The following is a 13,235-nucleotide window of genomic DNA, read 5'->3' as shown; positions in this document are numbered from 1 at the left end:
TGCAAACATTAGTTATACACCCTATTTGATATTATCCTATGCATAACTAATGCATAAGAAACCATGGTATTAACAATGCAATGAGTTTTAATGCATGCATTACTTAGTTAAAAACAAAATTGTCCTTTAAAATTTATGCTTGATTAAAATATACCATTATATAGTTTGAAATAATCTAAGAAAGTGAAAAATAAAATTATATCCCTAGTAATTAAATAAATACTTAGCATATTTTTTTTAATAAATAAATATTCAATTCTATACTATATTATAGGTAGATAAATCAAATAATATTTTTAAAAATCTTTTTATATAAAAATATTCATCAACATATGTTTTTTTAAAATAATAAAGTAATGGACTGATTATAAAGGTATTTTTGTAAACAAATAATTCTTTTTAAAATTATACAATACTTTAATACATTAAACCAAACGATGAATAAAAAATATATGAGCGTGCATGGATAACTAATATGATCTTTACTAGTACATCACTTTCTAACATTATTCTTACCAAGCGACCCCTAACACTTCAAATTTGTTTTTTCAACTCTCTCTTGCTGGAGAATGTCCCTATCATACACTTCTTGTTTGTCCCCTCTCTTTGTAACTATGGGCTATACCAGAAAAGTGATAAAGATTCTTTCCATTATTGTCTTTCAAAGTTTACTGGAACTTACAAATATACGGGTCAAGAAATACAATAAGTCTTGAGGGTATATGTGGGTAAGAGGAGTTAATAATAGTCACCCATTAAGAATGATGCTCCGAAATCTGCAATCCAACTATGTTTCAATCCAATGTTTATTGGTGACAGTCTTTGGTACAGACCATTATTGCAGAGCTGACTTCCCTCCTGGCTTTGTTTTTGGTGCTGGAACTTCTGCCTATCAAGTCAGTTAAAAGATTTCTTCTTCTTTTTTCACTGATCAGTTTTTAATTGATGAATAGTAAGTGTTTACTCTTTGATTGGTTATATTTGAGAAAAGGTTGAAGGGGCAGCATTTGAAGATGGAAGGACACCTAGCATTTGGGACACTTTTGCTCATGCTGGTCTGTATTCTTAAAATCAATCCAGTTCTGTTTCTTTTTTCGCTTTGCATCCTTGACCTCTTTATAGTCCCATTAATCTTGAATTTGAGTGATAGTTTGTCTTATAGCCCAAATCATGGTATGTATTGTCCGTCTTGGTGCGACTGACCTCTTTGGATTTGTCACTTGAGCTATGTCATATGAAGCCCAAAAGCATAAGATACTATGTGAACTTGTACGGTCTTATATAGCACTTGTTTTCTTCTTCATTTCCAATGTGGTATTTGCCTTAAGTGTCATATGAACCCTTTCTTCTGAAGCTTGCCACCTAGAAGTCTGTTAGTCATTCTCCTAAATCCGCTCTCATCAGCCCCTTCCATCGTGACTGAAATGTCTTTTTTTCCCATCTATGGTAGTGGAGTAACCAGAGAACAAGTTAAAGAAAATTGAGATTTTAAGCCCATTTTACTCTTCAATAATTTAAAGCATAATCATAATATATGGCCTTGTGACAAAGCCAACACATCCTCTTTTTATTTTCTTACCTAATTTTAGAATTTCGCTCATTTATTATAAATCACTTGCTTCTCGCCAAACTGAAGTTGTTCGGTGATGCACAAATGATGCAGAAAATTGGTAAACTACTACTGATTGTTGTACATTTGAACAGGTGGATATACAATTTGGACTATCATTTATAAGTGGAACATTTCTTTCTTTTAGAAATTTAAAATCTCTTTATTAGGAAATACATGCTATGAGTTACATTAATGCAGATTGGCTGATGATATTTCAAGTTTTTGCTTCCAGGTTTTTCCGGTGGAGCCAATGGAGACATAGCATGTGATCTGTACCACAAATACAAGGTGTATACAATGACTCTGTTTCAATCTGATATAACAAAGTAACATGATATAACAAAATCAAGGTGTACACAAAGTAACATGATATAACAAATGGTTCTGTACTATCACTAGTTACAAGAGAGGTAGTTGGCATAGAAGTTTGATTGATATCCGACAGAAAACAAACAAGTATAACAAGGAATTATCGATGTAGAATATGGAACATTATTACCTTGAAAAGCAACTGAAAGAACTATTCAGTTCCATGCTTAGGATTCAGATACAATTGAACTTCTTGATTATTGTATTTTACAACTGCAACGTTTGTGGAATGACTACAAGTTCCTATCTTCCAATTCTCTTAACAACATGCCAGAGAAAGATTTAACTAAGTCTCTAGCTCTTTAAGCCTTACTCTTGAAGTATTTGTTTAAGCTTCTTAAAATTGATCTTACATAGTTAAGGTCCTTCACACGATAGCATAATCTTAGGTTTGGCATACCGCTAAGTGTCTGTTATATTTAGTTTATGGTCTTCAAGAAATGGTTCATTCTTTTCTACGTCTTGTAAAAAGTTGGTAGCAGTTAAATTCAATCAGGTTTTTCCTAAAGAAATAGCATAATCTTAGGTTTGGCGTACCACTAAGTGTCTGTTATATTTAGTTTAAGGTCTTCAAGAAATGGTTCATTCTTTTCTACATCTTGTAAAAAGTTGGTAGCACTTGAATTCAGTCAGGTTTTTCCTAAAGAAAGGTAGTTTGAGTTCATCAAATTTCCGTTGCAGGAAGATGTCCAACTCATGGTTGACACAGGCTTAGAAGCCTACAGGTTCTCTATTTCATGGTCTAGACTTATACCTGGTAGGTTTAGCCCCTTGATACTATGTGAAAACACCTCATATTATTTCCTTTTATTTCCACCCTCTTTGATGCCGCGTTTGTTCTCTTTCCAGGTGGAAGAGGACCTGTAAATCCAAAGGGTTTACAATTTTACAACAATTACATTGATGAACTTATCAGCCACGGTCATACCAAATTTCTTGGCAATTTCAGCACATTTTGTCAACTACACATAATAGAGAAAAAAGAAAAGCAAAAAACTGCACTTCGAGATTCCTCTGAAGAGTGCATTAAAAGTCTTTCGTATCTGTTAATATTGCAGGTATTCAACCACATGTTACACTATTTCACAGTGATCTACCACAGCTACTTGAAGATGAATACGGGGGATGGTTAAGCCGAAAGATTGTGTATGTCTATATCATATTTTTAACCTGTTTACTCATATATCAGTTTTAGTATCAGGCCATCAGATACGATTAACTTCAGTAGTAGAATTTGCTATCGACTTTAGGAAGGACTTTACTGCATATGCAGAGGTATGCTTCAAGGAATTTGGTGACAGGGTGATGTATTGGACCACCATTAACGAGGCCAATATATTTGCGATTGGAGGTTATGATAATGGCATCACCCCACCGGGACGTTGTTCCCCACCTTTTGGGTTTAATTGTTCTAGAGGCAGTTCATCTACTGAGCCTTATATTGTTGTTCATAACATGTTGCTTGCACATTCATCCGCAATGAAATTGTACAGGGGAAATTACAAGGTATGATTCAAAGATTCAATCTAGAAACAAACTGGTCAGTAAAATAACTTTCATCTGTATGGTTATTGAAGTCTCAATGATTTAGTGTTTTAGTGCTTGTTCTGAGGTTAGTTTGAGCATTTCTGTTCTTATAGTTTGATTTATTACAAATATAGGGAGGGCAACTTTATTACTTCATTTTCCTTCTTTGGTTATGCTATAAAGGTTGATTGTGTAATAAGTTTGCTCAATAATAATTTATCTAATATTTGTATTTATTTATTTGAATTTAGTAAAAATATTAAAATATTCATTTCATTCGCAGTTAGTACTATGTGCGGCACATTTGTGTAAACTAATTTAGATGTTTGGCATTATATGGCTTAAGTCCTTGCTTTGAGGAAAACTTTTTTCCTTCTTCTCTACTCTTGTTTCTTTGATGAAAGTACTGGTCTTTGTGGGGTCATGTAAGCATATCCTTTCTCATTTCCAGCTCCTTCTATTACTTGTGAGTGAACAACTTTACTTTAAGACATGTGCTTATTAATGAGAGCAAAACTTTTGCAATGCAGTCCACCCAACATGGTTTTGTGGGATTTAGTATATATGGTTTTTGGTGTGTTCCTTACACAAATTCAGGGGATGATGTAAATGCAGCACAAAGAGCTAATGAATTTTATACTGGTTGGTGAGTTTTAGAATTTCATTGGCTGATTAAAAGTATTTCTGACATGTAAAATCTTGCCTAGCAGCCGTATCAATATTACAGGTTTTGTTTTAAAAGACATAATTAAGTATATAAACCTGTGCTCTCTTGAAAAACTTCAACTTTTAAATGAGTGGTCACAGAATTCAGCAAAGCAAACAGACGTTCTGGTTTCAAGTTCGTCATCTCCTATTATCAAGAAAAATCATAAAAGTGTGCTTTCTCTAACAACTTAAGCTTTGCTTTTTGATGAGAAGATGGACATACAACTCAACGTTTTTATAGTCGCAAGCAATATGTTTGTTTACCATATTTTCCTTTTCCGACTTTGGCTGCAGGATAATGAATCCTTTAATATTTGGAGACTATCCCTCTGTAATGAAGAAGGCTGCTGGGACAAGAATTCCAACCTTCAGCAAATATGAGGCTAAGCTAGTTAAGGGCTCAGTTGATTTCATAGGCCTAAACCACTATAGGACAGCATCTGTTAAGGACAGGTCTTCCAGCATTGAAAAGAATACCAGGGACTTTGGTGCTGACATAGAAGCAGATATCTCACGTACGAAATCCAGTGCTTTCTAAGGTTGTGTTTGGTATGATGGAAATCATTTTTGGAAAATATTTTTTGGCAAATGACTTATTTTTAGAAAGTTTTTTGGTGTTTTGTTGGTTGGAGAATAGAAAATATTTTTCCGAGAAAAAAACATTTACCAAAGATTAATAAAAGTATTAGCAAATTGAATACTGTTTTGATGAAACTTTTGAGTATTAAAAGTTGGTAATATAATGTCTAAAATGTTGGTTAAAGCGGTAAATATTAAGTTAGGAGTTCAGATAGTTGTGAAGGAGAATGACTGCCGCCCAAAGGTGAGGGAAGTCTTTTTTTCCCTTTTGGTGGAAAATGTTTTCTCTGAAAAATATTTTTCGCAACCAAACACCATAGGGGTTTGGTCCCGTTGTATAAGAACAAAGGTGATGTCCAGAGCTGTAACAACTATAGGGGCATCAAATTACTAAGTCATACCATGAAAGTTTGGGAGAGAGTGGTAGAAATGAGAGTGCGAAGGACGGTGTCTATTTCAGACAACCAGTTCGGGTTCATGCCGGGACGATCTACCACAGAAGCTATCCACCTTATTAGGAGGATGGTGGAACAGTACAGGGATAGGAAGAAGGATCTTCACATGGTGTTTATTGATTTGGAGAAAGCGTACGATAAGGTTCCTAGGGAGGTCTTATGGAGCTGCTTAGAGGATAAAGGGGTCCCGATTGACTATATTAGGGTGATTAAAGACATGTATGATGGAGCTAAGACTCGGGTTAGGACAGTAGGAGGCGACTCTGAACATTTTCCAGTTATTACGGGGTTGCACCAAGGGTCTGCGCTCAGCCCATTCCTATTTGCCCTGGTGATGGATGCACTGACTCATCATATTCAAGGGGAGGTGCCATGGTGCATGCTATTTGCTGATGACATTATTCTAATTGACGAGACACGAGGCGGCGTCAACGAGAGGCTAGAGATTTGGAGACATGCTCTTGAGTCTAAAGGTTTCAAGTTGAGCAGGACGAAGACGGAATACCTCGAGTGCAAATTTGGAGTTGAGCCGACGGAAGCGGGAGTTGAAGTGAGGCTTGACTCTCAAGTCATTCCCAAAAGGGGTAGTTTCAAGTACCTTGGATCGGTTATTCAGGGGATCGGGAAGATTGACGAGGATGTCACACACCGTATAGGGGTGGGGTGGATGAAGTGGAGGTTAGCGTCGGGAGTCTTGTGTGATAAAAAAGTGTCACCGTTACTAAAAGGTAAGTTTTATAGAGCAGTGGTTAGGCCTGCCATGTTATATGGAACTGAGTGTTGGCCGGTAAAGAACTCACACATCCAAAAGATGAATGTAGCGGAGATGAGGATGTTGAGGTAGATGTGCGGGCATACAAGAATGGATAAGATTAGGAATGAAGATATTCGAGAGAAGGTGGGCGTGGCCCCCATAGAGGACAAGATGCGGGAAGCAAGACTCAGATGGTTCGGGCACATTCAGAGGAGGAGCACTGATGCACCGGTGAGGAGGTGTGAGCGACTGGCTGTAGTGGACACGCGGAGAGGTAGAGGACGACCTAAGAAGTATTGGGGAGAGGTGATCAGACAGGACATGGCGCGACTTCGGATTACTGAGGACATGGCCCTTAACAGGGAATTATGGAGGTCGAGTATTAAGGTTGTAGGTTAGGGGAGAGTTGTAAATATTTCTACATCACAATAGAGTGAGACTAGCCAGTTAGGAGTTAGACTAAGAATGTCATTGGTCATCTATTGATGCAGGGCTTTACCTGCTAGTCTTACTATACCAGTCATCTTTTTCGTATGCCGTATTCTGTATTTCATATCTATTGTATTGCTATTATTGTATTGCTATTATTTTATTATGCATTTTTATGGTACTAATATATCGGCTTCTGTTGCTTTTTGAGTCGAGGGTCTCCTGGAAACAACCTCTCTACCCTTCGGGGTAGAGGTAAGGTCTGCGTACATATTACCCTCCCCAGACCCCACGTGTGGGATTATACTGGGTTGTTGTTGTTGTTGTAAACACCAGAAAATAAGAATATTTCCTGCCATGCCAAACACACCTTAAATAAAGATCACTCTCATATTTTAACTGCTAGCTAACTCAGTTTCATCTGGATGTTTATCCGACTTCATTCAAATTATCTTTTCCATAGTTTATTATTTTATCTGCTTATGATGGATTAGATGATGTCAGTGAGCTCACTAATTTTATCTATTTTGAGTTCCTGCAGTTGAGGCATTGGCAGCAGATCAGGTGAAGCCTCTAATATAAGTTCTTATGTGATGTTTTCAAGATTTACACGTTCTTTCACTTAAACATTATTTGACTTTAGTATCCAGTGATACCTTCTGGTCTTTATGAATTTCTGGAGTACTTAAAAGAGGCTTTTGGCAACCCGCCGATTTACATTCAGGAAAATGGTGCGTCATCTCCAATCACGTCCTCTCCTTTGATTTTATGCTTTTGCACACAATTTGTGGGTTCTTACACTTGTGTGCTCAGCATTGTTTTGCCTTAAAAATGTAGCTTCTCCTTAGTAGAAGCAGAAGTTGTTTTTTGCGAAAAATTTATGTTACCAAACTATCCCAACGACACGGTCAAACACAAAGCTCATGAATTATCGACAACAAATGTGTGATCAAATTTCCATAAAGATGCTATCTCTCTCTCTCTCCTTTTTGATTTTACTAGTTTCTGTTATCAATTGTTACAAACTTTTTAAAATTGAAAATATCCAAAAATATCTAGATGATTTGTTAAAAGTTCTATAAAATGGATGTATATCAAATGTATTCAAATACTTAATTTTTCTTTTTCCCACCCAAACTAATTTCGATATGTAATAATTATAGTGCCCTAAATCCTACCGAATGATAGTTGGTTTATAAGAGATTTGAATTATGTTCTACTTGTCTTATATTCTTCTACTTATATATCATTGAAACTTGGATTCAAATGATAACAATTGACTTATGAAATAATTTAACAGTTAACTGTGCATTGTAAGTAATATCGTTCGCCCTACTATCGTTCACCCTCTTTACTTAGATTATTTGTTTCTATAATCTAAGATTTCTCTTTATGAAATGAGTTAATAACAATATATTTGATTTACGTAGTAGCCCTTTCACATAACCCATGACTTCTTAATGGTAAAAGTAAATAGAAGAGGAAGTAAAGAAGTTAAGTCTACTAATGGGCTTGGTAATTAGTCTAACACTTGAATAATACAACAAAAGGAAAATAACAAACTTAACGTTATTTTTCACTGATAATCAATAAGGATAGTATAGTAGCCAAACTTTTCATAACAAAAGATAGTCATTTTCATGATAAAGACTATGGAAATATTGTATAAAAAACATGAACAATTGTAAAATTTGCGCGAGACTCGTAAAACTAACAGGAAAAGAAAAAATATTACCTCATTTGAAAACTATAGATTGGTATTATGTGTTATAGACAGTTAGCAGGTATGCCAAATGAAAAGAACAAATGGTTAATGACCATTTCTCCAATTGACAAATGGTCTCACAGTAAGAAGAATTGCTTAATTGATTTCATTGTCCAATTTTGTAAAGTGAATGAAAGAAGGAGAGAATGTTGAAATACATGAATCTATAATAATTGTTGGAAGCTCAAAGGAGTAAACATTGAATGGGCATTCTAAAGGTTGAGATAGTATGTACATTTGCAATAAAGTATGGAAGATGAAAGGAATACTTAGGAGTTGAATAGGCTGCATTAAGTACAAATTTAATATTTATTGGAAGGTGACTTTAGTACTTTACCTTTTTGTACAAGAATATTATTGAAGTAATATTTATATAGTTAATGGGTAAAATAGTCCTTCAATTTTATGGACTTTTTGGTAACTCAACTTTGACATTTAGAGCTTACTACTTTTAGTATATAAATATAATATGATATGATTGACCTTTAGAGCTTCCTATTTTTAGTGTAATAATATGATTGATATGATATGATGATATGATTTGTTACTTTTTAATTAAAAGAAATTGAATATTTTAATTAAAGCCTCTCATAAAATAAATTCAAATCATTTATCTATTTAATAAAAATAATTGTATTAACAAATTTCTACATGTCTTAATTTGATACTCTAAAGCACTTTTTGGAAAGATACCCAAACTATTTCGATAATACTAAAAAAAACTCTTCTTAAATTATTTGGCCAAACGCAAATGACCACTATTCTAATATACTTTTCTTAAATTTCTTTTGACAAAAGTACTTTTCAAAATAAGCTAAGGCGTTAAACACAGTCATTTTCAAATAGCGATCTTTCTTCATATATATCCCTAGAACACTACTTCCATGATTTCGACTTAGTCAGAACAAGAAACTGTATCCACATCTTTCTATTTTCAAGAACTTGGCGATTATATGATGATCTTGGAAGCTTGATCTCCCTTAAATAACAACCTCTCAACATTTCAGCACCCTGTACACTCCCCCCCACACTTCCTGTTGTGGGGTATTCTGGAAAAATATGATGAAGTTTGTAGTTGCAATATCTGCTATACTGTAGTTTCCTCTGAATTCCAAATGTAAGATTTCAGGATGTTAGCATAATCTTGTGACTTTCTTCAACTTCCTGAAGTGAAAGTGGAGATGCTAAATGATTTGTCTTGGCAGGTCAAAAGACTCGCGTAATGGTACACTAAATGACACAGCAAGAATAGAATATTTGCATGCCTACATTGGGAGTGGTCTTGATGCTGTAAGGTAAACCTCTTATAACAAAGTTATTGACTGTAGATGCAGGCAGAGAGAGCTCTGAATCATATCTTTGGTGTTATCTTTGGAAGAGATGGAAGGTCAAGTTTATTTGCCTCTTGTAAATTTGGCAAAACACTTTCAAAGAACTGAACAAATCAGAAAGTTAATACACTCTTGCAAGTTAAAATGTTGAGACAACTATCTTAATCACGTTGGGCCATCTTTTAGGATTTAAATTACATATATTGCCCTGTAAAGATATTTTACGTGTTGTCATTTTTATTAGTTTGCGACGACCATGAAAAATTCATTAATGACACACCTCGATTTTTAAAGAGTTAAAATTAATTAAGTGAGGGCCATGAGTTTTGGGATTTTATTTGGCATGACACACCTCAATTCTATTTTAAAAGATTTGTACTCAATTAAAACAATCTAGGGATGTTCAATTAAAGCAATCTAGGGATGTTCGGGGTTATTCTTAAGACCAATTTAAGATTACTCTCATCAAATGTCCATACATGCACATCAATATAAAAGGAGTCACGTAGTTTTACTACATATTAGTGTCAAAAGCAAAAAGTAGAACAGTACAAATGTCAGCACAAACTGAAGTTACAAATTGAAGCACACATTTAAGTGAAGAAACACATAAATGAAGAAATTATTAAAAAAAAATATATACATGATTAAAAAAAATACATGGAAACTGAAAATTGAAATAACTATAACATGCAAATATGAAGTAAAAAAATATTTTTTAATTAAATCGAAAACCTTATCAATTTATCAATCAAAACACAAAGAGGCAATTTCTTGTTTCTCATCCAAATTAGGTACTAGTTTGTTATTCTAAACGTCTGTCTCCCGTGACTATGCTTCTAATCATTTACATTTTGGACCAAACACATGTTGTCTTTATATATAGGTACACTGTCCATCTCCAAACTTTTTCCACATGAAATGCTTTTCCTCTTTCTTTCTTTCTTTTGGCTTATATAATTTATTTAAATGTTAGTAGTCAAATATTTCATTCTGACACCATAACTTTTGACCATTGAAAAGACCCTTAGACCCTAAACCATGGCTTTTTCCAAAATATGCATGCTCAATAGTATACTTTGCCTACCTACACCTAGTTTTAGTTTTATGATAACCTAAACTAATTTTCGGCCTAGAAAATCAAGGAGGATTGTAATACAACAGATGTTTTCAATTTCCTTATTTTTGGGACCAAACTCGAGATAGTAAAAGAATGACTTTACTAGTAGCAATCTAATATAATATGCATTTCACACATCAATTTTCACTACATAATCGCTAAAAATGAAAAAAAATAAAAAAAAATAAAAGATTATTAGCTAGAAAAATAGTCATGATTTTATATTAAACCAGATCTGAAAAAATACAGAAATAAGAGAACATACTTACTTGGACTTGAATTGACCTATTTGTAAGGAAAATCAGCTAAACCATACCAAATCCAGATCTAAAATCTTAAAATTATTCCCTTAAGAATTGAAATCAAAGATAATCGGCCATATGTCTTTATCGTTTTTGGGAAAAGTTATTGAGGAAAGAGAAATGGGGAATTCCGAATTTTTGTTGTCCGTCCTCTTTCTGTTGTGTGTGTGTGTTTTTATGTAGAGAGAATGATGAAGAGTGGGTGGAGGAAATATTTTTTGGGGAGAGTGGGGAACATGAGTGGGTAAAGTGGGGAAAGTGGGGAGAGGGGGGGAAATGGAGAAAGTGGGTAGTGAGTGGAGAAAGTGGGGAGTGAGTAGAGAAAAGTAAGAATAAATTCAAACATGGTCAAAAATAAGCTGCTCACAGCACCTAAACAGTCCTGCAGGAGATCACCACCTTCACTCGTTAAAATTTTACCCTACCCACCCACAAAATACATATCCACACCCAGTGTTTGCATCAATTTATATAATGCATATTAATTATGGTTAAGTTTTAAAGGTTAATGTGCAAACACATGTTATCCATATTGTTTTGGTCAAAACACCAGCTGCTGATAATCTTCTTTTTTTAAAAGCCGCCTTAGATATTATGATTTGGGTAGGAACGAGTCAAGGACCATATCTTGGGCAGAACCTATATATTGAGGTGACGAAGAACCTCTTTCTATCTCTTAGAACTCTATGTCGAAGTTCATTAAAGCAATTTTTAGAAGAAAAAGAATTTGTAAAATAAAACTTTCATGGATATTATTCTTTTCAGAAGTTTTACAAATCCCCCCCGGCCCCCCACCAAAAAAAAAATCTTAGAAAGAATACCTTAAGCTTTACGAAAAACCACCTTAAGCTTTACGAAAAACCACCTTATATTAGACACGTTATTACTAAAGAATTTTCAAATGGTCCTTCATATTCTTAAAAAAAAATGGTAAGGAACTATCTGGCGTACGTAGGAACTTTACAAATTAGCAAGTGTATTCATTCACCTAAAAAGATATTGAAGGGGCAGTGCTTAGCTTGCTTTTCTCTTGGCTAAAGTTTTGGTCATAATGTTAGTTTAATGTGTGCTTACTGCTTAACTCATTGGTCGGTGAAGGAGACGTTTTCTTGCAATTTGCAGTTAGTGTGGATTGAATTAACAAAAAAATGCGCGGCGTGGCCTCCAATAGGGCTGGTTTTAGTGGGAATAACTCCGTAATTGGTGGTATTTAAAAAATAGCTACGCTTCCTCTCTGTTGTGTAGCTGAAGCTAAGATCTACCAACATGGTAAGATTCTTTACTAAATGCTACTATAGTATTATAATATTTATTGCTAAAGTTCTATCATTTTGTCATACTGTTATGTATCAAATTATAATTTTAAAAAATAATTTGTTGAACAACTCAAATAAATTATGCCAATCACGTAGATTTTGATGAATAATTTAACAGATAGGCCGTGCCACTAGCAACTAGCAGATAACACAAAGTCATACCAATTTGGTAGAGTTTGGTGAATAATTGAACAAGCACAAAAATCATATCAACCAGGTAGACTTTGATGAATAATTTAATAAATTGTTGCAGTTTCTTCTTCAATTTGCATCTCGTTCACTAGATTAATGAAAGTTTTCAAATATTCCGCTAAAATCAGCCTTTATGGGGGTTATTCCTATCAATCTCCCTTGAATTAGTCAATGGCCTTTCGAGGTATCTTCCTCTTGTTGATCACCAAAAAAGGACATAAATTTGGAAAGAGAAATAATAAAATAAAATAAAAGGAAAATAAGAGCAAAAAAAAAAAAGGAGAGAAGAGAATAAGAAGATGAAACCAAATCAAAACCGAAGCAAACTTATTAGAAGATGGAGAAACTAAACTACAGAGTCAAATAAAGTAGGCGTAATGGGTTCCTGGCCACTTAAATTTTGTAAGGCTTTTGAAAGCAGATACACGAACTTTGAATTTTCCCATTTGAACACTCCAACTTGACAAAATGGGTAATAATAAATACATTTGACCGTTGACCATGCCTATGTGGAAGCACTACAGCTGACATGGCTAAACTGTATGCAAATCACGCTCCCAAGACGCGTGAATAGAATTGTTTTTACTTAAAACAAATTAGAATTAGAATAAAATATAAATAAAAAAGAAACATGAAAAAGAAACAAAAGACTTTTCCAATTTTTTCATCTTCCCATAGTGAACGTGGATTAAGTGATGTTATCATATGAGTAAGTGATGCTACGAACTTCACCAGACCATGCCGGAACATGTAAGTTAAGAATCCTAGTGAAAGAG

At 34.3% G+C, this 13,235-nt stretch overlaps 1 protein-coding gene and 1 long non-coding RNA gene across 8 annotated transcripts; one reads left to right on the top strand and one right to left on the bottom strand.

Moving 5' to 3' along the window:
- The first annotated feature begins 585 nt into the window (after positions 1-585).
- On the top strand, positions 586-9,831 carry LOC104237968 (beta-glucosidase 11-like). 7 transcript variants are annotated; one of them, XM_009792215.2, is made up of 12 exons: positions 588-896; positions 992-1,055; positions 1,845-1,900; positions 2,663-2,738; positions 2,831-2,902; positions 3,040-3,127; positions 3,232-3,487; positions 4,039-4,154; positions 4,511-4,731; positions 6,975-6,997; positions 7,077-7,164; positions 9,404-9,831. In XM_009792215.2, the coding sequence occupies exons 1-12, from the start codon at positions 723-725 to the stop codon at positions 9,430-9,432; spliced, it is 1,263 nt and encodes a 420-aa protein (XP_009790517.1). In that variant the 5' UTR covers positions 588-722; the 3' UTR covers positions 9,433-9,831. The 7 variants fall into 7 exon arrangements, with proteins under 7 accessions (XP_070012709.1, XP_009790517.1, XP_009790515.1 ...); XM_009792213.2 differs by lacking the exon at positions 9,404-9,831 and having other exon boundaries at positions 7,077-7,418; XM_009792217.2 differs by lacking the exon at positions 9,404-9,831 and having other exon boundaries at positions 590-896; positions 4,511-4,755; positions 7,077-7,418.
- LOC104237970 (uncharacterized) lies at positions 8,957-11,363 on the bottom strand. The gene is made up of 2 exons (XR_713788.2): positions 10,919-11,363; positions 8,957-9,362 (listed from the first exon to the last, which is right to left on the bottom strand). It is a non-coding gene; the product is annotated as an uncharacterized lncRNA (long non-coding RNA).
- Between the last annotated feature and the right edge of the window lie 1,872 nt (positions 11,364-13,235).

Source organism: Nicotiana sylvestris, chromosome 9 (assembly GCF_000393655.2).
Source record: "Nicotiana sylvestris chromosome 9, ASM39365v2, whole genome shotgun sequence".
Lineage (NCBI taxonomy): Eukaryota > Viridiplantae > Streptophyta > Magnoliopsida > Solanales > Solanaceae > Nicotiana > Nicotiana sylvestris.
The sequence above is the reverse complement of the archived record's forward strand: the minus strand, read 5'-3'. Positions and strand labels throughout refer to the sequence as shown.